Source organism: Heterodontus francisci, chromosome 32 (genome assembly GCF_036365525.1).
Source record: "Heterodontus francisci isolate sHetFra1 chromosome 32, sHetFra1.hap1, whole genome shotgun sequence".
NCBI lineage: Eukaryota > Metazoa > Chordata > Chondrichthyes > Heterodontiformes > Heterodontidae > Heterodontus > Heterodontus francisci.
This window is the reverse complement of record NC_090402.1, coordinates 31,464,526-31,490,504: the sequence shown is the minus strand read 5'-3', so window position 1 is coordinate 31,490,504 and position 25,979 is coordinate 31,464,526. Positions and strand designations below refer to the sequence as shown.

Sequence of the window (25,979 nt, the reverse complement as noted above, 5' to 3'; positions counted from 1 at the left end):
ACACTGTCCACCAATTAAACCCACCAACAGATGCACCCCTTAAACTGACCAATCAAAACAGTCCAGACAAAAACTGCATATTATTATAGATATATATGGGCATTCCTCCCTCTCTTCATGCCACTATTGACAGCTACATTCTGGAATTCCTTTCTTAAACCTCTTCTGCTCTCCACAGCCCATTCCTCCTTTCAGTGGCACTTTAATGCATGGGCCTACTGAATCCCAGCCAAATATGGGGCCCTGTGCATATATGTTTTGTTCAAAGGAGACCTACTGTTCAAAGGAGACCTGCCGTTTAGTATATTGTGATATGATGTGCTTTATTATTTATGTAGTGCGTAACCATTCTACTACCGGCCTATTTCTTCTTACATTTTTCTACACTTTTGTGTTTTAATAGATGGGAAAGGAGGTTATGCAAAGTTGAATGTGGCAGGGTCCCAAGATTTCTCAATCCAGTTCTGCCTCCTTTAAGATCCTCCTTACAACTTATCTCTAACTCGGCTTTTGGTCACGCCTCCTAATCTTTCATTCTTTGATTGGTGTCCATTTTCGTCTGATGGAGCTTCGAAAGTGCGTTGGAACGTTTTCTACTTTACAGGCGCAATACAAATGCACATTTTCGTTGTAGGTCTATCCTTTCTTGTTAATTAACTGCCATTGAATTCTTTCACTGGATTTTTTTTTCTTAATTTTGATAAATTTGAAGATAATTACAATGAATTTTTTTGGCTTTATGTGTTAACATAGGCGAATTTTCCACTAATCAAAGCAAGTAGTTGGCATGTCGTCAATGGAAGATCCATATAAATTCAAAGAACAAGGTTTGCTGTAGTTTCATTGCGTGACATAAGTGCAACATGATGAAAGTATGAATTAGGTGTCATGTGAAATAAACGTAAGTTATAATGCTGGAATTTTATTGCATTTCTTAAGAATAAACTACTTTATAAGAATAAAACCATTTTATCCGGCAACTATACTTTTGCTCTCCGTCAGATGCACAGATGTTACAAAACAGTTTTGATAGCAGTGCAGTTGAAGCATTTTATTTAAAAGTGTGCTTCTTCACACTAAGCGAGCTGATGGTATTTTCCACGTTAATTTATTTGGGCGTGATTGATTTTAGGCGTTTCTGTGGGTTAATAAAATCTCAATCCTTGAGTGGCTGAGAGTGGACTCTCCGAGTCAGTGGGGGAGGGAAAAGGAGGAAGGGATAGGCATGTGTGAACAGTGGCTGAGTGAGACGGATCAGAGGTCCAGGTCGAGGAGCATGGCTTGTGGAGCGGGACTCGCTGATTTACCCGAGTCTCTCTACAGCAGTACAGCAGAACGGGATGGCGCCGTCCAGTGGCTAAAAGGTCAGCTCCAAGTACTTTCCGCAGAAGTTGTGAAAAGTCACTAGAGCGCATCTGTTTAAGGAGTTTGGTTATTTCAGCGCTTTTCTTGATCAGTTGGTTGAGTTAAATCTAATTTAAAAACATGTTTTTGTATGGATAATTCTTCTGCCCAAACTGCGTTTAAAAATGTAACAATGATGGATAATAGTTTGTGTTCGGCTGGCTACTGACTGGGAATGCTTAATGAAAACTGATGTGCTCTACTGATGAACATCGGAAATGAAAGTACTTTGCTACTTGTTGCAATACTTTATAACTGGGCCGTAACTTTCCATGAGTGGACGATGGAACAGGGACTTGGGCAGTTAACCTCACGATTCACCACAAACGATTCAACTTATTTCTCTCTCTCTTTGGCCTCCTTATCTCGAGAGACAATGGATAAGCGCCTGGAGGTGGTCAGTGGTTTGTGAAGCAGCGCCTGGAGTGGCTATAAAGGCCAATTCTGGAGTGACAGGCTCTTCCACAGGCGCTGCAGAGAAATTTGTTTGTCGGGGCTGTTACACAGTTGGCTCTCCCCTTGCGCCTCTGGCTTTTTTCCTGCCAACTACTAAGTCTCTTCAACTCGCCACACTTTAGCCCCGTCCTTATGGCTGCCCGCCAGCTTTGGCGAACACTGGCAACTGACTCCCACGACTTGTGATCAATGTCACAGGATTTCATGTCGCGTTTGCAATTGTCTTTAAAGCGGAGACATGGACGGCCGGTGGGTCTGATACCAGTGGCGAGCTCGCTGTACAATGTGTCTTTGGGGATCCTGCCATCTTCCATGCGGCTCACATGGCTGACATACGTTGTCCAGGCCTCGCTGCCATAGAGCAAGGTACTGAGGACACAGGCCTGATACTTTTGTGTTCCGTGTCAGTGTGCCATTTTCCCACACTCTCTTGGCCAGTCTGGACATAGCAGTGGAAGCCTTTCCCATGCGCTTGTTGATTTCTGCATCTTGAGACAGGTTACTGGTGATAGTTGAGCCTAGGTAGGTGAACTCTTGAACCACTTCCAGAGCGTGGTCGCCAATATTGATGGATGGAGCATTTCTGACGTCCTGCCCCATGATGTTCGTTTTCTTGAGGCTGATGGTTAGGCCAAATTCATTTAGTTAACTTATTTAGTTGCTCTAAATTGCCCTAAACAATGTCAGTGAATGTAGTCCAGAGCTTCATTTGACAGGGAGTGCTCTCATCACTGAGTTAAAAGGTTGGGAGTTCAAGCCCTACTTCAATAAGAAAAACTTGTATTTATAAGTGCCTTTAACCTAATAAAATCTCCCAAGGCGCTTCGCAGAGCAGTATCAAACAAAATTTGATACCAAGTCACAGAAGGAGATATTAGGACAGATTGGTCAGAGAGATAAGGAGGCAGAGAGGTTTAAGAAGGGAATTACAGAGCTCAGGGTTTAAAACAGGGATGTCCAACCTTTTCGGGCGGAGGGCCGCATTGCGATTTTTGCTTGGTCCAGGTGCCCAGTGAGCAAATTTCGAAAGATAAAGGCATTAAAAATTTATCATACTAATAGTAATGACAGTGGCACAGTGGTTAGCACTGCAGCTTCACAGCTCCAGCGACCTGGGTTCGGTTCTGGGTACTGCCTGTGCGGAGTTTGAAAGTTCTCCCTATGACCGTGTGGGTTTCCTCCCACAGCCAAAGACTTGCAGGTTGGTAGGTAAATTGGCCATTGTAAATTGCCCCTAGTGTAGGTAGGGGAATGGTGGGGATGTGGTAGGGAATATGGGGTTTGGGTAGGATTAGTATAAGTGGGTGGTTGTTGGTCGGCACAGACTTGGTGGGCTGAAGGGCCTGTTTCAGTGCTGCATCTCTAAATAAATAAGCACCAAATGTGCATTTTTGTGGAGAAGCTTTAAATGAGAAGACTAATATATTGACTTACTGTCTCATCACTATGTTGAAAGCTGATTCAGTGATATACCTGGCATTGTTTTTGCTTTAATAAGTAGTCAATCTCTGCCCACACACTTGATGTAACTTGATGCAGAGTATTCTGGATAGATGTCTATCTTTCAGGAGAGACCTTGATCATTCCCCCTCCTCTCCTGCGCTCGGTGTGTGTGTGTCTCGTTCTCTCTTCCCTCCCTCCTCCCCTCTAGGGCTAGGAGACACAGATTGAAAGTTTTGTGCAAAAGATGCAGGGGAAATATGAGGAAGCACTTTTTTACGCAGCGGGTGGTAATAACCTGGAACTCACTGCTCACAAGGGTGGTGGAAGAGGAGACGATCAATAACTTCAAGAGGAAGTTGGATGGCGACCTGAGAGAAATAGACTTGCAGGGCTATGGGGACTGAGCCAGGGAGTCGGTCTGACTGCATAGCTCTGTGGAGAGCTGGCATGGACTTAATGGATAGAAGTGCCTCCTTCTGTGCCATAAGTAAATAACTGTTTGACTCTCTCTTGCCCCTCTCTCTCTGTCCCCCCTCTATCTCTCTCCCCTGTCTCTCTTCTGCCTCTCCCTGTTCCCCCCCTCCCTTTGTCTCTCCCCCTTTCTTCCTTGCTCCACCCTGTCTGTCTCACTCTCTCTCACGCAGAGAGTGGAATGCTCTTTTGAGGTTCTTTTAAAAGACAGTTGTTTTAAAAAAGTTTGTTGTCAGAAAACCCAGAGTCTGTTGGGAAACGACTGTTCTCGATGTCAACACCTGTCACCTGTGAAACTGACAACAAACTTTAAAAAAAATAAATTACTTTTAAAAGAACTTTAAAAGAGCATTCCTCTCTCTGCAACTGTGTCAGAGTCAACAGCTGTCACCTGTGAAAGTGACAGCACAATAGTTTAAAAGCCGGACTGACAAAGGGAAATTTCTCATCTCCAGTCACGGTGAGGTTGAGGAATGGCCCCGGGAACGGTTTACATCAGCGGGCCTGATGGAAACATTTGATGGGCCGGATCCTAGCCCCTGGACCATATGTTGGACAACCCTGGTTTAAAACATTTCTTCCTGTGAAAGGCATGTCAGTCTGTCACTACACCAACCCATGATGATGCTTCACTATCATAAAGACTATTACATATATCCTTCTAATGCTGGATGAGCTGGTGAATGTGTTGGCTATCCCTCAATCTGAGGATGATGTCTACTCAGGGTCACGACTTTCTGCCATTGGTCTCCATGTGACTGAGCAGGCCGATTTTTGACTGCAGATCTTTGTGCACAAGGGGCAGGACGTCCCACGAGCTAGTGGGATTCAGAGTGCAGTATTTGCTTTCTCTTCTTTCCTTCACTGCTGTTGCCCTGCCTCATCATTAAGGAGTTGGGACTCGAAACATGATGCAGCTTGGTGGACAAGTTGTCACCATTCTGAGTGGTTGGTAGCAAGCTCTTCCCAGTTGTTAAGGTCAATGAAGCCACACTTTGAGGAGAGTGTCAGAGTGTCTTCGAAGCATTTTCTATGTCCTGCCATGGAACGTTGGCCATTTGAGAGTTTGAGAATAGAACCTGGCAGAGGAGACTATGTTCAACCATGCAGACACAGTGGCTAGTCCATCGTACTGTCAGTACCACAGTGCAAGGTCTTTGTATGTTAGTTAGAGGATTGTTAACACGACGAGTAATTAAATTGTTGGTGTTATAAAGGCCAGCTTCAATTCAAAAACTCAGTTGTTTCAATGCATTTTTAATTTAGAATTGAATCGCCTCTATCTTAAGCAGGTCTGTATAAAATAGAAAGCGGATCTGTCCTGTTACTAAGATGCCACTTTAAAATCTCACTTACTTACAGTTTGATACACCAACATGTTAGTTATCATACAAATGAGTTTTGGGCTTGGTACAGATATGAATCTCGAACTGGTGTCACATGGCTCCAAATTACAATTCATGTTGGTGAATGAATGAAAGGCTTGACAAACACTGGATTGACATTATTGAGAAAATATGGTGGCTTGCAACAGCATACCGATGCACACCTTAGATTAGTAATAAAGTGAGTCTTTTGGAATACATATAACAACAGCCATAGATGAACAGATAAAACAATAGATCTAGGTCGATGGGCCAATTCTAATGTAAAAGACGTTATGTAGCTGGGCAGCAATAAGTTGCAATATTCTCATGTCGTTCACTTTGGTCACTATTTGATGTCTTTTTTTTCATATTTTAGTGCTTCATAATGGTCAAGTGATTCTGGTTTTAACCAGTGACAACTATTACTGGTCCCAAGGTTTTGATATGGATGCCTGTGCGAGGAGACTGGAAGGATTGGGATTTCAGGTATAGTAGTTTATTATAGCCAGTTCCGTATCCTAATGCTAACCTGTTTGCTCCCATGATCCATGAAAATTTGCATTTCACAGGGTGATGCAAAAATGTGGGAAGACAAGTTTTTTTTTAAACAGGTGAGTAAAAAGTTCTTAATATAACAAGTGCTAAATATCAGTGGCCTAGATTTTAGCTCTCTCAGTGTTGGTTTCAACGGTGCAGTTTATTATGTTTTCATCAGTTTCCCTTAATCATTTAATTCTTGATGCAAATTTCAACCACAGATATTACTAAATGAATTTCAAATGTCGATTGAGGATCAAGCTACAAAGATGTAATCTTTTCTGTGAATGATGCATTTGATTGTGGAATACAGTGGTAATTCTGACACAACATTTGAAAAGGATAATTAACAATAATGGAGAGCAACCTTCTACATCTTCTTCAATAACTATGACATTCACTACTTGTCTAAAGCTGACCTTTCTTTTCCTAACTACAGGTATCCCCAGGTGAATACAGAAATAAAATTGAGAGTTCACTAATGGATTCAGAGGTACGAAGATACATATTCTTTACCTCTCGGGCCTTCAGGTTGGTGCTGGTTGTGGTAAGTTTTATTGCACTGGGAGTGAGAAATTAAAAATGACCACAGCATAAAGAAAGCACAGCGGAATTCTGCAGTAATACTTGAGTAAAAGTATTGTTAATTATTTTGAGCATTAGAAGTTCTTGTGAAAATGGCCCAGTAGCCTTATAACATGCTAAAGAAATTCAACAATATAAAATTCAACACATTTGTTTCTCATGAGGGAAATCAAAATCTCACTCAAAGGGAGGAATTTGATTGTGTGCGAAAGTGTAAAATGGGTACTTGTGAACTGGCTGCCCATTTTACATCTCTCCCGAAGTCAATAAAAATATAAGTTGGGAGATGTATAAATTGGGCAGCCATCTTGCTATCACCTGATTTACAACATCACGCAGAGTCAAAATTAACCCCTGAGTATCTGAAATAGTTTTCATACTAGATCTGTGAATACTTGAACCTCCAATTTTAAGTTTTGACTCGGTTGCAGGAATGTTTAGAGCCACTGAAAATAAATGATTGGTTTCTACGTCTGGGACTTACTGACTCTGCATGACAAATGTTAGGAGAATGTTTAAAGTGGATGAGAAATTCCACAACTGTTAATGGAAATAACTCTCAGCAGGAGAGCAGTGAGGATGAGACTGCTTCTTTTGAAGTTGTCATGCTCACCATTATGAGGAATTTGTAACCTGGCTCCTATATTATTCTTTTAAAAAGTTTGACTCTCCAGCTGAATGCACTCTGCTTATTTAAACTCAGTTAGAAGTGACAGCTGGGATACAACAGACAATTATTTGTAAGCTTAGGAGCTCACTCTATTATCGAACAAAGCAAAAGTATTCACACATTATAAATGAGTCCAGTGAGCAAGGCCAATGATAAAATAACTAAAAGTAATCAAAAGCACAGAAAGACATGTGAACAGAAATTGTGTGGGAATTCCATATTTTGCTGTCATCACTAATTGGAGATTAAAACTGTCTAAATCATTATCAAATTCATTATGTATACATGCGGCTAGCACCGCAGCCTCACAGCTCCAGCGACCCGGGTTTGATTCTGGGTACCGCCTTTGTGGAGTTTGCAAGTTCTCCCTGTGACCGCGTGGGTTTCCGCCGGGTGCTCAGGTTTCCTCCCACAGCCAAAGACTTGCAGGTTGACAGGTAAACTGGCCATTGTAAATTGCCCCTAGTGTAGGTAGGTGGTAGGAAAATTGTGGGGATGTAGTAGGGGATATGGGATTAATGTAGGATTAGTATAAGATGGGTGGTTGATGGTTGGCACAGACACGGTGGGCCGAAGGGCCTGTTTCAGTGCTGCATCTCTAAATAAAAATAAATAAATAAATAAATAAAAAGGTCATAGCAGAAAAATGTTCAGAAAACACAGAGTTGGATAGGAGCTCAAACAGACTTTATCACCAGCAGAATGAAAGAATATTGTATAAAAATCCTTTTGAGGATAGTCCAGCTGGATTAAATAACTAGAGCCAAGATATAGCCAGGAATCTAAAGACCTCCATCCCCAATCTAGACTGCTTTGGTGCTCCAGCATGGACAGCATTCTTGCAGGTATCTCTGTATGTCCCACCTCCTATCCTTACGATAGCTGGGTAAAATGTTGATGAAAAGTGATGCTTCGAATCCATTTCCACTCCTGCCTAGATAATGCTGACATTAATTTCTTTGCAATTGATTGTATCATGTATACCTTTTTGCACCCAGACTGAAGCACTGTGGCTGAGGTGGCAGGTTTGAAAGGCTGTAGTTATTCTTCATAGATTAATCAACACATAGCAACAGAAATGAGCAGAAATTTCTGCAGCATCCCATATGTATTACTTATTAGTTAGCAGCTAAGTGTTTAACATCATTTAGTACAGCCCTCAATTCTCAAACATGCCATTTCATTAAGTTCTTCTCTTTAACAATAAGATTGACTCTTGATAGCGTCCAGGTACTGGAGCAAGACTAAAAATTATTCAGCAGAGACTGACAAGATCTGCAGAAAATGAAACGTGACATCAATGTTATGCAGATTTGCTAGAAAAGTATCTCCCTGCTATTACAACAGTTGTGAACCTCTGTACAATTGATGTTAATTTTTGCTTGAATGTTCCATTGTGTTACGATCATCTGGTTCATGGTTTTCACTAATATTTTAGAGGTCACTTTTAGATGTGGGGAATTAAAGTGTAGCTGTAAGAATTTCAAAAGGTTGCAGCCCACTCAAGATTCAAAGGTCAAAGATCTCTCCATGAGTGTTTACAGAGACAGAGTTAGAGAGGTGAGAGCCATAGAACAGCGGGTGGGCTTGTTTAGTTGGCAGTTGGCTTTTGGAAAGCTGTTGGCTTCAGACAAGCTGTTGGCCACAGAGAAAGCTGTTGGCTTTTGGAAAGCTGTTGGCTTTGAAAGCAACTGGGCTCAAGATCAAAGAGGCCATCAGGAACCAGGGGTGTTTCTGTTTTGAAGCAGGCCCCTGCTCAAGCTGAGAAGTCCAAATTTGGGAGATTTTATACCTCAGAAGATAGCTGAGAAATTAAGGAAATTGAAGTGAATTCCTAACAGCTGGTACACTTTGGATTGGTCCTAGGAGAAGTGAACCAAACCGCCAAGATCCTGTAAAGTATAGAGCAACTCTTGGGATGGAAGTAACAGTCAAACAGGGGTGTTCTGTTGAGATTTAGAGTTTAAAGTGTAAGTGTTTCCAAATTGTAATATTGTTAGTAGTGTTCTGCTTTGTTTAACTCTTAACTCTTGTACAGTAAAGTTTTTTGTTTAAAACATGCGTGGCATAATTCTTTCAGTAATAACTGGGAATTTGACTTTCTCTTTTTAAATGTTAACAGCCCCTAAAGGCTTTATAACAATAGTAATAATCATTTCATCAAAGTTTAGATTACACAAATATGGGTACTTTCCATTTGTATATACACTTCCCTTTTACAGATTTTCTACCTGACTGCTTGGGGGAACATATACTCCACCTTTCATCAGCTCAACATGAATGTTCTGTTTTACCTGCTTGTGAGCCTGGGTGCAACAGTTGTCACCATCATCATTATACTGCTCCTTGATCGATACACCAAGAAGGTATGGGGAAGAAAGCTGCTATTGCCCAATTTGTAGTGTAGAGGCAACTCTGTTATTATCCAACATGTAATACCCATGATTGTCATCTTAGGAAATTCTCAATCTTATCCATACCACGAGGTGAGGGTTCTAGATGGAAACTCATTGGAGTTTGAGACTGTTATTTGTTTATCAGTTGGGTTTAAATTGTATTCAGGTGGTGGGTATTAACTGGGGACTCACCTGTATTTTTATATATATATGTAACAATGTGTGCAGTCAGTGCAATTTGAATTCATGCTCTTTCCCAGTGTTTTCCTGTCCCGCTTTTAGTTTGCATGAGATCTGCACAAGTGAAATCAGTTACTAAAAGTGCAGATCCTGCACTGCTGGCTGCAAAATGAATCCAAAACCATTGGGACTCACGACTGTAATAAGCCAACGTGGGAACCGGTAATAGACTGGCAACTAAGATGACATTTTAGATATAATGGAGTCTGAGTTGGTTATCAAAAATGTGTTGGCGTTATTAACGACAGGAACTGGCTCATGGATCTAAAAGGAGTGTGGCTTGAAAGAGTCATTGAACATGACAGTGTGACAGAGCTGAATTGGTATGCAGAGGAAATCAGACTGCATAACCAAACTACCTTTTTAAAAATCAACAATCTCACTTGTTGAGACAACAGGGATCAGATATGGTGTGAGATATGGAAAAGTGTTAAAGTTGGTGTTAGTGATTTTGTGGCTAAGGCATCTTCCTGGGTCAAAGTAGAGGAGAAGCCTTTGTTTTGTATCTAACTGCTATTCTTGACCAGGGAGCCCTTGATGCTTGACACAATGTCCTTTAAACGTTGTGTGTTCCATTCCTGAGCAATAATCGCCATCAGCTTGAAGAGCCCAAAATGGAAGTTTAAAAGAAAACTGGAATGTGAATTGTAAAATCTACTAATATTGATGTTTTATCATTTGTAAGATGTTATTGATGACGCAGTGGATGGCCTCGAACTTGCCGAGTTTCCTCTGTATGGCTTATGACATTCTGGCTGCTGTGTGTATTGATTAGAAGCACACAAAGTGAGACAAGGATTTTGTAGTTGCAGATTTCAAAAAATGTAGTGAGTACTTTGCAGTATGCAGTTCAATATGATGTTGCAAGGTTTTTTGGGGCTTTCTTTTTCCATCAAACTTTTGCAGTGTTTAGCTCACATTACTTTTCAATTGACAGCACTATTGTGTTAGTATTGTTACAGCATTTGAGACTTTTATATTGCTTCAAAATTGGTGTTCACTTTTTTTAAGGACTGCACTTGTAATGTAAATTTAAACAAACTGTGGCACAACTGGGGAGGGATAGTGGTAATCATGCTTCTGCTAATAAATTCTAAACTTATACTCAAAAGTTAAATGCTAGAAATGAGAAAATACATAGAAACACAGAAAATAGGAGCAGGAGTCGGCCATTCGGCCCTACGAGCCTGCTCCGCCATTCATTATGATCATGGTTGATCATCCAGCTCAGTAACCTGTTCCCGCTTTCGCCCCATACCCTTTGATCCCTTTAGACCCAAGAGCTATATCTAACGGCACAGTGGCGCAGTGGTTAGCACTGCAGCCTCACAGCTCCAGCGACCCGGGTTCAATTCTGGGTACCTGCCTGTGTGGAGTTTGCAAGTTCTCCCTGTGTCTGTGTGGCTTTCCTCCGGGTGCTCCGGTTTCCTCCCACATGCCAAAGACTTGCAGGTTGATAGGTAAATTGGCCATTAGCAATTGCCCCTAGTATAGGTAGGTGGTAGGGAAATATGGGGACAGGTGGGGATGTGGTAGGAATATGGAATTAATGTAGGATTAGTGTAAATGGGTGGTTGATGGTCGGCACAGACTCGGTGGGCCGAAGGGCCTGTTTCAGTGCTGTATCTCTAAACTAAACTAAACTCCTTCTTGAAAACATACAATGTTTTGGCCTCAACTGCTTTCTGTGGTAGCAAATTCCACAGGCTCACCACTCTGGGTGAAGAAATTTCTCCTCATCTCAGTCCTGAAAGGTTTACCCCTTATCCTTAGAATATGACCCCTGTTTCTGGACTCCCCCACCATCGGGAACATCCTGCATCTACCCTGTCAAGTCCTATTAGAATTTTATAGGTTTCTATGAGATTCCCCCCTCACTCTTCTGAACTCCAGAGTAGATAGCCAGAGACTTTTTCCCAGGGTGGAAAGGGCTATCACCAGGGGGCATAATTTTAAGGTGATTGGAGGAAGGTTTCGGGGAGATGTCAGAGGTAGGTTCTTTACACAGAGTGGTGGGTGCATGGAATGCGCTGCCAGCGGTGGTGGTAGAAGCAGATACATTAGGGACATTTAAGCGACTCTTGGATAGGTACATGGATGATAGTAGAATGAAGGGTAGGTAGTTAGTTTGATCTTAGAGTAGGTTCAAGGTTCGGCACAACATCGTGGGCCGAAGGGCCTGTACTGTGCTGTACTGTTCTCTGTTCTATGTTCTATATATTCCAGTGTTCTATCCTTCATCGACTGGCTATCTGAGTTCTAACAGAGACTCCCAGACCAGTACATTAAATGCTTCCTGTCCACTGGGTGAAGAGCAACATCAGCACATGCCTCATAGGAGATTACTTGACTAGATGTTTTTGATTAAGGAATTACTTGTGGAATCTGAAAGAAGAGGGAAGTTGAAATAAAGTATATTTTGCAGTTTACTAGAGAGTAATTCTGTAGTTTTGGAGTAAAACCTGAAATTCAATTAGTGAAATATTTCACTTTATTAGTAAATTATTTTTAAGCGTAATGGCAGTTTGACTGTTTAGAATTCCAGAGTTTACATGGATTAACTGCAATCCTTGAAGATGAAAACTTTTTGGGAATCATAGCTCAATTGGTTTTTTGTTTTATATTTATTTTTTGTGAATCTTTTGCTCATCAGAATGAGAGGTATCAGTGGTAGGAATAGAACATTTCCACTTTTTGGAAACACTCGTAGGCAAAACATAGGTTAGATAGAAGACAAAACACCTTCTACTCCCCCCACGGGGAGGTGGTGGCGTAGTGGTATTGTCACTGGACTAGTAACCCAGAGACCCAGGGTATTGCTGTGGGGACATGGGTTTGAATCCCACCACAGCTGAAGGTGGAATTTGAATTCAATTAATAAATCTGGAATTAAAACCTAGTCTAATGATGGCTATGAAACCATTGTCGTTTGTTGTAAAAACCCTTCTGGTTTACTAATACCCTAAAGTTAAGGAAATCTGCTGTCCTTATCTAGTCTGGCCTACATGTGATTCCAGACCCACAGCAATGTAGTTGACTTTTAATTGCACTCTGAAACGGCCTAGCAAGCTTCTCAGTTGTATCTAACTGCTACGAAGCCAATAAAGAATGAAACCAGACAGACCAACTGGCATCGACCTAGGCACCGGAAACAACAACAGTAAACCCAGCCCTGTTGACCCTGCAAAGTCCTCCTTACTAATGTCTGGGGGCTTGTGCCAAAGTTGGAAGAGCTGTCCCACAGACTAGTCAAGCAACAGCCTGACATTGTCATACTCACGGAATCATACCTTACAGACAATGTCCCAGACACCGCCATCACAATCTCCAGGTATGACCTGTCCCACTGGCAGGACAGACCCAGCAGAGGTGGCGGCACAGTGGTATACAGTACGGAGGGAGTCGCTCTGGGAGTCCTTAACATCGACTCTGGACCCCATGAAGTCTCATGGCATCCGATCAAACATGGGCAAAGAAACCTCCTGCTGATTACCACCTACTGCCCTCCCTCAGCCGATGAATCAGTACTCCTCCATGTTGAACACCACTTGGAGGAAGCACTGAGGGTGGCAAGGGTGCAAAATGTACTCTGGGTGGGGGACTTCAATGTCCATCACCAAGAATGGCTCAGTAGCACAATGACTGACCCAGTCCTAAAGGACATAGCTGCTAGACTGGGTCTGTGGCAGGTGGTGAGGGAACCAACAAGAGGGAATAACATACTTGACCTTGTCCTCACCAATCTGCCTGCCGCAGAAGCATCTGTTCATGACAGTATTGGTAGGAGTGACCACTGCACAGTCCTTGTGGAGATGAAGTCCCGCCTTCACATTGAAGATACCCTCCATCGTGTGGTGTGGCACTACCACCGTGTTAAATGGCGTAGATTTCAAACAGATCTAGCAATGCAAAACTGGGCATCCATGAGGTGCTGTGGGCCATCAGCAGCAGTAGAATTGTACTCAACCACAATCTGTAACCTCATGGCCCGGCATATCCCCCACTCTACCATTACCATCAAGCCGGGCTTCAATGAAGAGTGCAGGAGAGCATGCCAGGAGCAGCACCAGGCATACCTCAAAATGAGGTGTCAACTTGGTGAAGCTACAGGCCAGGAATACTTACGTGCCAAACTGCATAAGCAGCATGTGATAGACAGAGCTAAGCAATCTCATAACCAAAGGATCAGATCTAAGCTCTGCAGTCCTGCCACATCCAGCTGTGAATGGTGGTGGGCAATTAAACAACTAACTGGAGGAGGTGGCTCCACAAATCTCCCCATCCTCAATGATGGGGGAGTCCAGCACACCAGTGCAAAAGATGAGGCTGAAACATTTGCAACAATCTTCAGCCAGAAGTGCCAAGTTGATGATCGATCTCGGCCTCCTCCCAAAGTCCCCAAGATCACAGACGCCAGACTTCAGCCAATTCGATTCCGCGTGATAACCAGAAACGACTGAAGACACTGGATACTGCAAAGACCATGGGCCCTGATGACATTCCGGCAATAGTACTGAAGACCTGTGCTCCAGAACTTGCCCACCCTTAGCCAAGCTGTTCCAGTACAGCTACAATACTGGTATCTACCCAACAATGTGGAAAATTGCCCAGGTATGTCCTGTACACAAAAAGCAGGACTAGTCCAACCTGGCCAATTACCACCCCATCAATCTACCCTCAATCATCAGTAAAGTAATGGAAAGTGTCATCAACAGTGCCATCAAGCAGCACTTGCTCAGCAATAACCTGCTCAGTGACGCTCAGTTTGGGTTCCGCCAAGGCCATTCAGCTCCTGACCTCATTACAGCTTTGGTTCAAACATGGACAAAAGAGCTGAACTCAAGAGATGAGGTGAGAGTGACTGCTCTTGACATCAAGGCAGCATTTGACAGAGTATGGCATCAAGGAGCTGTAGCAAAACTGAGGTCAATGGGAATCAGGGGGTAACTCTCCGCTGGTTGGAGTCATACCTAGCGCAAAGGAAGATGGTTGTGGTGGTTGAAGGTCAATCATCTGAGCTCCAGGACATCACTGCAGGAATTCCTCAGAGTAGTGTTCTAGGCCCAACCATCTTCAGCTGTTTCATCAATGACCTTCCTTCAAATCATAATGTCAGAAGTGGGGATGTTCACTGATGATTGCACAACGTTCAGCACCATTTGCTACTCCTCAGATACGAAGTAGTCCGTGTAGAAATGCAGCAAGACCCGAACAATCCAGGCTTGGGCCGATAAGTGGCAAGTAACATTCGCACCACACAAGTGCTAAGCTATGACCATCTCCAACAAGAGAGAATCCAACCATCTCCCCTTGACATTCAATGGCATTACGATCACTGAATCCCCCACTATCAACATCCTAGGGGTTACCATTGACCAGATACTGAACTGGAGTAGCCATATAAATACTGTGGCTACAAGGTCAGAAGCTTGGAATCCTGCGGCAAGTAACTCACCTCCTGACTCCCCAAAGCCTGTCCACCATCTACAAGGCACAAGTCAGGAGTGTGATGGAATACTCTCCACTTGCCTGGATGGGTGCAGCTCCAACACCACTCAAGAAGCTCGACACCATCCAGGACAAAGCAGCCAGCTTGATTGGAAACCCCTCCACAAACATTCACTCCCTCCACCACCGATGCAGAGTGGCAGCAGTGTGTACCATCTACAAGATGCACTGCAGCAACCCACCGAGGCTCTTTAGACAGCACCTTCCAAACCTGTGACCTCTACTACTTAGAAGGACAAGGGCAGCAAATGGTTGGGAACACCACCACCTGCAAGTTTCCCTCCAAGTCACACTCCATCCTGACTTGGAACTATATCGCCATTCCTTCACTGTCACTGGGTCAAAATCCTAGAACTGCCTTCCTAACAGCACTGTGGGTGTCCCTACCCCAAATGGACTGCAGCAGTTCAAGAAGGCAGCTCACCACCACCTTCTCAAGGGCAATTAGGGATGGGCAATAAATGCCGGCCTAGCCAGCAATGCCTACATCCCATAAATGAATAAAAAGAAAACAATGTGCCTTAAACCCAACCTCAGATGAAAATTCTCCACCAAACCAGTATTTTAAATTTCTAATTCCAACCATGTTTTCAAACTGTGAGATTTGGTATGGAGTTGTGGAAATTTAGCTTTTCATTGGATTTGTGCACACTTGATACTGGTTTGGTCACGACCTAATTTCAGTTCACTTTATAATTTCATCAGTCTGGGCTGGATTTAAATGTGGATCCCAGCAGTGGAAGGACAATTTGATAACCCTCCCAGTTCATTGATTCCTTTCTCAGCTATCGTTTATTGTATAAATGACATGTTTTACATTTGTTGTCTTCAGACACTTTATTTGTTTCTTTTCCAGATTAATGTAAACACAGATCTGCGTCTCGCTGTTGTGAATGAAACGCTAATGAGCCACAATCTATTGGTGGGGATCACAGACACCATGGAGGGTTTCAGAAGTATACTTCAAGTATCCCTTTTACTATTTAAGTCTGAAGTCTTGCCGTTAACAGATGCAGGAAAAAATAAATGGTGATGTCCACAATTATGTATTAGGATTTACCATATCTGCCTTAAGATTTATCAAATAAAGCCATATATAGCTTGTTTTGAACTGTCAAATATAATACATGTTGATTAATATGAATTAAGCCAACACTCAATTACCAACAGGACAAAGTGCAGCTTTAGGTAAAAACTATTCAAGAAAAGAATTGACATCCATTTAACACTTACCAACAAATGAGTTTTATATAGGTAAATTGAGCATTTTGTGCATAACCAGATCCTTTCAACAGTAAATGTATAATTAGATAATCTGGTAGTGTTGGTTTAGTTCACCCTACACTCTTCGAATAGGAAGCCTTTAAAGCCATTTGATAAACTGCTTTATCTGAAATAGAGCACTCCCACAGAAGCAGCACTGAAGTGTCATCTTAAATTATGTGTTCTAGCCTGTGAAGGGAATCAGATGAGAGTGCTACCAATTGGGCCAAGCTGACATTTTAGTAGATGAAGGACCGAGTGAGTGACAATAATGTTGGTAGTGACTTTATTTTCTGATTTCTGAACATGCAATATAATGTAATTACAAAAGTAATAGTTTTGTTCAAAACTGTAATAGCACAGTGTCATTCAGCTTTGCTCAGGTAGCAGTAGTCTTTGATAACATGATGCCCACCACTTGGTGCTGCTTTGGGGCTTCACTGTGGGCACTTTATCCAATGAAGTAACAATTTGTTTCCTGTGGCAACACTTATAGTCTAAGGATGAAAATGAAATGCATTATCTCTCCAATCGGGCAGTTGCAAGGTTGAACTAATCTTGCTGTATAATGGTTCAATTTTTGTCTGTGATCCAATAAATTGTTTCCAATGTTAGGTTACACCTCCAGTAAGTCAACGGCAATCTTCTTTATCCCTGATTGCTCAGGAATTTCTTTATCTTTTTCTGGTTAACTCTTTATTTCATAGCATGTTAAGGAGCTCTTTTTTTTGTTTTTGATGAGTTGACCTGCATTCACTTCGGTCTGAATCAATCCTTGTAACTCTTGCAAACAATAAGGAAATTTGACTCACTCACTGAAACATACACCAGTGGTTTGTAGTCGAGACTAGAGGCCTGCATTAGGTCGGGAAAAAGAACTCGACCCGACCCCGCCCGAGCCCAACCCAGCCTGACCCTGACCCGACCATCCCTTTACTTACCTTCCTGATATCGAACCTGCAAGAAGCTGCAGCGCATGCGTGAGACGTCATAGTGACATCACTCACTCACGGCGCAGACTCAGTTTCGTCCCGGACTCCCAGCTCAGGTAAGTTTTTATTTTTAATACTTACCAGCAGAGCACTTACAATGTGTGTCCGGCCCGACCCGATCTGACTCGATCTGGACTCGGCCCGACATGACCCGAGCTTGAAAGCCAGCCCCAGAAGATGGGCCCGACCCAACCCGACCCGACCCAAACCCAACATATGTTGTCGGGTCCTGTCGGGTTCGGGTCGGGTAGCAGGCCTCTAGTAGTAGTAGCTGAGTAGTGGTGGGTTCGGGTCGGGTCGGGGTCAGGGTCAGGTCGGGCTTAGGGTCAGGTCGGGCTTGGGGCAAACTCGGAGGGAGTCGGGCCTGCTCGGGCTCCGGCTCGCTGTGGTTCGGTTGGGTTTGGGTTGGGTTCTTTTTCCCAATCTAAAGCAGGCCTCTAGTTTGTAGCAGTCTTTTGCTTCTTTTGTACTCCAAGATTAAAGCTTTTAAATGGAGGCTTCTTGTGTATCTTTGGACTAATATTTGGACATTTCCTTTCAATCCAAACTTATCAACCCTTAATATGTGCATTGTATCATCAGTTTCTCTGGCTCCCGTTGACCCCTATTGATCATCGACACCCTAGCATATATCAAAGAATTTTCATGTCTTTATTTTGTATCAGGATTATCCTTATCCTTGTCCTCATAATTTTTCTACAAGATAATAGAGGCATACACAAGGGGGAGAAATTCAAACTCATTTTAACTGATTTTTGGGAGAATAATTAATGTGGGGGGTTGGGACACAAATTTCAGACTCCAATGCAAAATTGTTGAGCAAATGGGCACGGTTGGTGCAAGTCTTCTATGGCCTAACCTTGGTGCTTAAAGTGACGTCTGGAGACCGCCCGCATAAACGTAAGCAAACTTTATTTCCTCCTCCTAGCTCCACAAAAAAATATTGTGGACTGCTGCCAGCCTGGGCTCACACACAAGCTCCACCCCGCCACCCACCCACCAACGTCCCAGGACCTACCTGCAAGTTGGCTTGACATCAGAGTCGAATAAAATTCCTAAAACCCCAACTGGCAAGCTACATCAGAACGTTGATGCAGCTGAGGCCCGAGTTTCAATGGGTTTCAGTGGATGTTTCCAGTCCCATTAAACTGGCATAAGTTGAAATTCTCCCCCAAGCAAACAAAGTCTTTTCAGTATAAATCCATATATCTTAATTTCCTCTTTCTACTTTGAATTGCTTTGAATCAATGGATTAAGATAATCTTTGTGTGCGCTGTTCTCCTGGCAAATCAAGGCAATTATATTTTTCTTGCTTCTCTTCTGAAACATCATGAAATGATGAATGGACTTATAATAAAACACTAAACTACAGAGTACAAGATTAAACACCATACATAATTTCCTTTTATAATTTTCTATCAATGCATATAAAGCCTCACTAGGCCCTATGATATTACATTGTACACTCAGTAGACTTGTCAGGCATGAACCTTAACAATTTCTATCAGCTATTATTCATATATTTTAACCTTGAGAAATGCAAAGAAATACTGACAACCCTACTTGAGCAAAGGAAGATGGATTTCTTCTTCCAGGTAATATATGCATGTTTGACTTTTAAAATGAAACTCCAGTCTCAATCAAGAGATGTCAGTGTTGAGGAATGGAACAATTTCCCACTCCCCTGTCCTCCATGCCAGCCTGTAGCACTGACAGGGTTAAATGCAGATTAAAGAATCACTAATTACAAAAGAGAATTTCCTCATGCATCAGTTTGACATTTCTATTCTCCTTTGGGTCTTGCTAAATATCAAAGGTTGCCACTTTGACAGCAGTTAGTTTTTAAAAAATCATTCAAGGGATGTGGGACTTGCTGGCAAGGTCAGCATTTATTTCCCATCCCTAATTGCCCTTGACAAGGTGCCAGTGAGCCACTTTCTTGAACCGCTGCAGTCCATGCTCTGAAGGTGCCCCCACAGTGCTGTTAGGGAAAGAGTTCCAGAACGTTGAGCCAGCAACAGTGAAGAAACAGTGAAATATTTCCAAATCAGGATGATGCGTGTCTTGGAGGGGAGCTTGTAGGTGGTGGTGTTCGCATGCACCTGCTGCCCTTGTCCTTCTAGGTGTTAGAGATCAAGGGTTTTGGGAGGCGCTGTCGAAGAAACCTTGACGAGTTGCTGGAGTGCATCTGTAGATGGTACTGCTGCCATGGTATAGTGGTGATAGAGGGACTTGTGGATGAAGTGCCAATAAAGCAGTTTGCTTTGTCCTGAATGGTGTCTAATGATTTGTGTATTGTTGGAGCTGCACTCATTCAGGCAAGTGGAGAGTATTCTGTCACACTCCTGACTTGTGCCTTGTAGATGCTGGAAAGGCTTTGGGGAGGTGAGTAATTCATACAGAATGCTCAGCTTCTGACCTACTCTTATAACCACGTTATTGATATGGCTGAAACAAAAACAGAAAATGCTGGAAAGACTCAGCAGGTCAGGCAGCATCTTTGGAGAGAAAAAGAATTAACTTTTTTGGCCGTTAACTCTGTTTTTCCCTTTACAGATGCTGCCTGACCTGCTGAGTATTTCCAGAATTTTCTGTTTTAGTTTCAGATTTCCAGCATCCACAGAATTTTGCACTCATGTGGTGGATCCAGTTAAGTTCCTGGTCAATGGTGACCCCAAGGATACTGAGGGGAGGGAGGATTTTTTTTTGTTCCATCATGGGATGTGAGTGCCGCTGGCAAGTCAGCATCTGTTGCCCATCCCTAATTGTCTTTGAGAAGGTGGCAGTGAGCTCACTTCTTGAACCGCTGCAGTCCATGTGGTGTAGGTACACCCAGAGTATGGTTAGGAAGGGAGTTGGTGCTGGTAATCCCATTCAATGCCAAAGGGAGCTGGTTAGACTCTTATTGGGGATGGTCATTGCCTGGCACTTATAGAGTCATAGAGCCATTACAGCACAAAAAGAGGCCATTTGGCCCATTGAGTCCATGCTGGCTCTCTGCAGAGAGCAATCCAGTCAGTCCCATTTCTCCACCCCCCCCTCCCCCCACCCCACCCCGTAGTCCTGCAAGTTTATTTCTTTCAAGTGCCCATCCAGTTTTCTTCTGAAATAATTGAACTTTCCTGCTTTCACCAGCCTGAACAAGCCCAGCTTCTCCAAGCTAACCTTATACCTAAAATCCCTCATCCTTGGAACCATTCTGGTAAATCTCCTCTGCACTTTCTCAAGAACCCTCACATGCTTCCAATAGTGTGCTTACCAGAACTGGATGCAATAATCTAGTTGTGGTCTAACCAGAGCTTTTTAAAGGCTCAGCATATCCCTGCTTTTATACTCAATGCCTTTATTTATAAAGCCCAAGATCCCATATGCTTTGCTTAACACTCTTTCAATATGTTCTGGCACCTTCAAAGATTGATACACATGAACTCAGGTTATCCTGTCCCTGCACACTCTTTCGAACTGGGCCATTAAGTATATATTGCCTCTCCCTATACAGGTCTTGCTGCATATGGACATGGACAGTGAGCAAGTGAGCAGGTTATTGGTGAGTTACTGCCACTTGATAGTACTGTCATGACCCCATTCATCACTTTACTGATGATTGACAGTCAGCAAATGGGATTGGCTAGATTGGATTTCTCTTGCCTTTTGTGGGCAGGATATACCTGGGAAATGTTCCACTTTGTCGGGTAGATGCTAGTTTTGTAGCTGTACTGGAATAACTTGGCTAGAAGCCCAGCTAATTCTGGAGCACGGGTCTTCAGCACTACAGTTGGGATGTTGTCAGAGCCCGTAGCCTTTGCTTCATCCAGTGCACGGCTGTTTTTTGATGTCACATTGAGTGAATCGAATTGGCTGAAGACTGGCTTCTGTGATGGAGGCGACCTCAGGATTATGTTGGGATAGATCATTCACTTGGCATTTCTGGCTGAAGATGGCTGCAATCCTTTGCAAAGGCATTCTTGGCTTTTGTACTCAAATGCTGAGTTCCACCATCATTGAGAATGTTCATGGAGCCTCCCATCTTGTTCTTTGTTTAATTGTCCACCACCATTCATGACTGGATGTGGCAGGACTGCAGAGCTTTGGTCGAATCCATTGGTCGTAGGATCATTTAGCTCTGTCTATAGCATGCTACTTCCATTGTTTGGCATGGATGTAGTCCTGTGTTGTACCTTCAGCAAGTTAGTACCTCATTTTCAGGTGCACTTGGTGCTGCTCCTGATATGCTTTTCTAGACTCCTTATTGAACCAGGGTTGGCCACCTTGCTTGATGGTAATGGTAGAGTGAGGAATATGTCACAAGGATACAGATTGTGGTGGAATACAATTCTGCTGCTACAGATGGCCCACAGCACATCAGGGATGCACAGTTTTGAGTTCTGTTCTGAATCTATCCCACTCAACATGATGGACAGCATCCTCAGTGCTAATTTGAGACTTTGACTCCTACCACTCCTGTCATGGACGGATGAACCTGCAACAGGTAGGTTAGTGAGGCTGAGGTAAAGTGGCTTTGACACGCTAGTTCTCTCACAACCTGCCGCAAGCACAGTCTGGCAGTTACGTCCTTCAGTACTCAGCTGGCAATGGTGGTACCGAGTGTACAATCTGTACCGTTGCTACCCTCAGTGTTTCTTCCAAGTGCTATTCAACATGGAGGAAAACTGCTTCAACAGCTGAGGGAGGATGGTAGGTGGTAATCAGTAGGAGGTTTCCTTGCATGTGTTTGACATGACGCTATGAGACGTCATGCCGTCCAGAGTCGAGAACTCCCAGGGCTACTCCTTCCTGACTGTATACCACAGTGCTGGTGCATCTGTCTTGCTGGTGGGACAGGTACAACTGGGTGGCTTACTAGGCTATTTCGGAGGGCAGTCGAGAATTAACCACTTTGCTATGGGTCCAAAGTCATATATAGCCCAGATCAAGCAAGGACATGAGTGAACCACATGGGTTTTTAACAATAATCCAGTAGTTACATGGTCACTATTACTGAGACGAGCTTTTTATTCCAAGTTTATTAAACTGAATTTAAATTCCTCAGCTGCCAAGGTGGGATTAATATTCATATCCCTGGAGCATTAGTCCAGGCCTCTAGATTACTAGTCCAGTAACAGAGCCATTAAAGCCACTGTTCCCGCAATAAGGGCAGTTTTGTATTGAAGGCCAGGAACCTCTGCCTAAAGTAGGTACAAGTTGTGAATATGACATGAACTTCTTTGATACTACTTCAAGATATTAACAGGAAAAGACAGGCTAGATAAAGATAAACTATTTCCACTGGTTGGAGATTCTAAAATTAGGAGCAGACCGATCAGGAGTGATGTTAGGAAGCACTTCTTCATGCAAAGGGTGGTAGAGGTTTCAAACTCTCTCCAACAAACAGCAGTTGAAGGTAGAACAGTTGTTAATTTTAAATCTGAGATAGATAGATTTTTGTTAAGCAAAGATATTAAGGGATATAGGCCAAAGGCAGGTAGATGGAGTTAGACCGCAGATCAGCCATGATCTCATTGAATGGCAGGACAGGCTCGAATGGCTGAATGGCCTACTCCTGTTCCTATCTTCCTATGTTCCTAAAACAGAATCACTCTGAAAGACGGCTTTATAAGAAGCAGTTGCAATTTGACACAATTCATTCGGTTACAGTACTTTGCCCAGCTTGCCCATTTTTCTTGTATGACCCTAGACAATGGGAGGGAGTTTTTACAGGAAGTGGGGGGGGGGGGGGGGGGGTGGAAAGGTTGGTGTGCGCATGGGGAGTTAAATCCCCTGAAATTTACATTGGGTTGCGATTCTGACATCATCCCATCGTCTTCTGGGTTTCTGCAGGTGGGATTGAAGGCGAGCAGGGAACCCCCTTGGATCTGTTGGGTAAGTTATTAAGGTAATTAAAAATGTTTTAACCCTTATTTCTGGATTTTCCAGCTGGGGATCAGTTTCCCAACAGGGGTCACCAAGGCACATGCACAGTGGGAAGAGCTTCTTCAGTGAAACTGACAAACTGGGAAGGCTTTGATCAGTGAAACTGAAGATCTCCAGCCATGGTCATTGGAAGACTGCTGTTCAAAGCACTTCTTCTTTCAGAGAATGCTTTAACTCCTTGGCAGGTGATTGCCAACGTCTTGAAGGGACTTCACCTGTCTAGCACCTTCAGCTGCACTTGTTGCCAACCTTCACCATGGCATGGGAGCATCTTATGCACCTCTGATAAGGGGTAAGAGCAGAAGCACTAGCTGCCTTCTCCTCAGTTGCATGCCCCTCCACAGGGCAGAGGGGATGGACAGCAAGATCCAGCTGGAAGGAGGTGAGACCCCCAGCACAGGGTCTACAGGCAGAAGATCAGCTCTCCTGATGTGTCTGAGCACCAGTGCCTCAGGAGGCTCAGGGTCTCATAGCAGGTCACTGCTGACATCTGCAACCTCTTGGAACAAGACCTCCTTCCCAGTGGACCAAGTGGGCATGCAACTGCCAGGTGCCTGTCACTGGAGGGCCACCTCCTCCCCAGGGTCACTGCGTATCACCAAGTTGTGTGCTCTCTTCTGCACGGAGAGAAAGTAGAGAGTTGTGAGTCTTCATAAAGTCTATTGTGGAGAGGAGGAAAGGACAACATTTGTGGAGGGTGACTGTAAGGCATGAGTGCGAGAGGGCAATAGGCTGGCTGTGTGTGTTTGCATGTGTGTGTGCACGTGTATGTTGCTCAGATGGGGATATGAGGAGGTGCCTGGAAATAGAGGAATGATTGGAGCTGCAAGGTGCGTTGTTCTGTGGAGTGCTGTGCGAGGCAGTGCTGAGAAAATCAGAGTGTGGGGCTTGGTACCTGGAAGTGTTATGCCTCTCACCTGCCATACCCTCCAGAGGTCCTGGATCCTCTTGGTGCATTGTCTCCAGTTTGGAGGGATAACACTACTGCTGCTCACTTCCTTGGCCACTTGGAGAGGTTGTCCTCTTCCACACATCCTTGGGAGAGCTCACCTCACTGCGGCCCCATAGATTTTAATCCCGATTTTAATCATTCCTCCATTGCCAATTATGCCTTCAGCTGTCTAGGCCCACGTTCTGAAATTCCCTCCATAATCCTTTCCAATTCTCTAATTTTCTCCTTCTTTAGGACACCCCTTAAAATCTACCCCTTTGATCAATGGTATGGTCATCTGTCCTAATATCTCCTTATGTGGCTCAGTGCCAAATTCTCTTTGATAACGCTTTTGTGAAGCACCTTTGGATATTTTGCTACATTAAAGGCGTGATATAAATAAATGGTGGTGTTATTAAGAATCCTTTGATTGAAATATGCAACTCAAATTAATGAATTTTACATGGGTAACTGATCTGAAAATTTATTTAGGTTGTGTAAACTTTCCTTACCTGCCCCTCTGGTGTGTCATCTCCATTCTTTGTTTAACTTGTGACCTGGTCGCAATGCCAGTTGGCAGTTCTTAGTAGTGTTGACTGATAACCAAATAATAGTCTCAGCTAAAGTTTATAAGTGTCTCTATCAGATCTGCTGATTTAAATTTGTTGTACATTGCTGAGCTTTCCAGTGGTGTTTTCTTGTAAGCCAAATAATTACTTCAAGTTGTACCAAAGCATGCTTTGTGTAATATACTGCACAAGTTGTCTAATGCCAGTTTATGTCTGATTATAGTCAGAGTTGCAAAAACAGCTGAATCATCTGTACGTGATACCAGGACACACTGTGGCTCTGCACAAAGAAGTCCAGAGTCAAGTAGTTGTCACCTCTGAGGAACAACAACCCCTGTTATCCAGCAATAACAAGAATCATAAATCTAAGGTTACCTTCAGCGACGTAACCAGTTTCGACCCTCAGGGTACTTCTGAGGTAATATCATTTGTTATCTTGAATTGCAAGTGAAGCAGAAATGATGGATCTTCTAATTTAGTTTAGTTTGTGTTTTATGTTTTCCCTGTGCTGAGGATTTTTTTACGTGGTGGGTTGTTATGATCTGGTATGCACTGCCTGAAAGGGTGGTGGAGGCAGATTCAGTGATAACTTTCAAACGGAAATTGGATAAATAATTAAAAGGAAAACATTGCAGGGATATGTGGAAAGAGCAGGGGAGTGGGACTAATTGGACAGCTCTTTCAAAAAGACAGCATGAGCACGATGCATGGCCTCCTGTGCTGTATGATTCTCTGTTAGAGAGTTTCTTGGTATGTTTTTCTGCAGTAAACGTGCTAAATAAATGTAAGTTATTGTTGTTCCAAACTATGATGATGATCCATATGCAGTCTGCAGACCCCCAAAGGCTCAGGCAGCTTTACCTCTACTATATTTAAATTTTACTCTATTTGTTTCTTCCACTTGAATTTCACGGATATGATGGTTTGGAAAGGTTTGTTCTCAGCACTGCTCCTTAATTGGAAGATAAATCCTAAAACTGAACACTGAGGTCTGTTAGTATTAACATGAGGTATTTGCATTTGCAGTATGAATTGCAATGTAGCAAGGTTCCAAATGTAATAGCTATTGCTTTCAGTCCAGTGCTCATAAATTCAATGACAGCAGAAATAAAAGTATTCTCCAGAATCTTACCACAGAAGTGTCAATGAGTGCAAGACTTTTTCACGTGGAATGTATCAAGGCAGTGGGATGAATACTTATAATTAACAGGCAGCC

General features: G+C 43.2%; 1 protein-coding gene across 1 annotated transcript in view; it reads left to right on the top strand.

Moving 5' to 3' along the window:
• The first annotated feature begins 1,237 nt into the window (after nt 1-1,237).
• The window catches only part of LOC137347443 (transmembrane protein 268-like), a 29,351-nt gene continuing 4,609 nt past the window's right edge, over nt 1,238-25,979 (top strand). The window contains exons 1-7 of the mRNA XM_068011887.1: nt 1,238-1,364; nt 5,518-5,627; nt 6,118-6,225; nt 9,156-9,299; nt 15,934-16,044; nt 18,841-18,927; nt 24,987-25,181. Of these exons, the coding sequence (XP_067867988.1) occupies nt 1,277-1,364; nt 5,518-5,627; nt 6,118-6,225; nt 9,156-9,299; nt 15,934-16,044; nt 18,841-18,927; nt 24,987-25,181 (843 nt within the window). The 5' untranslated portion in view covers nt 1,238-1,276. The remainder of the gene's footprint in view (nt 1,365-5,517; nt 5,628-6,117; nt 6,226-9,155; nt 9,300-15,933; nt 16,045-18,840; nt 18,928-24,986; nt 25,182-25,979) is intronic.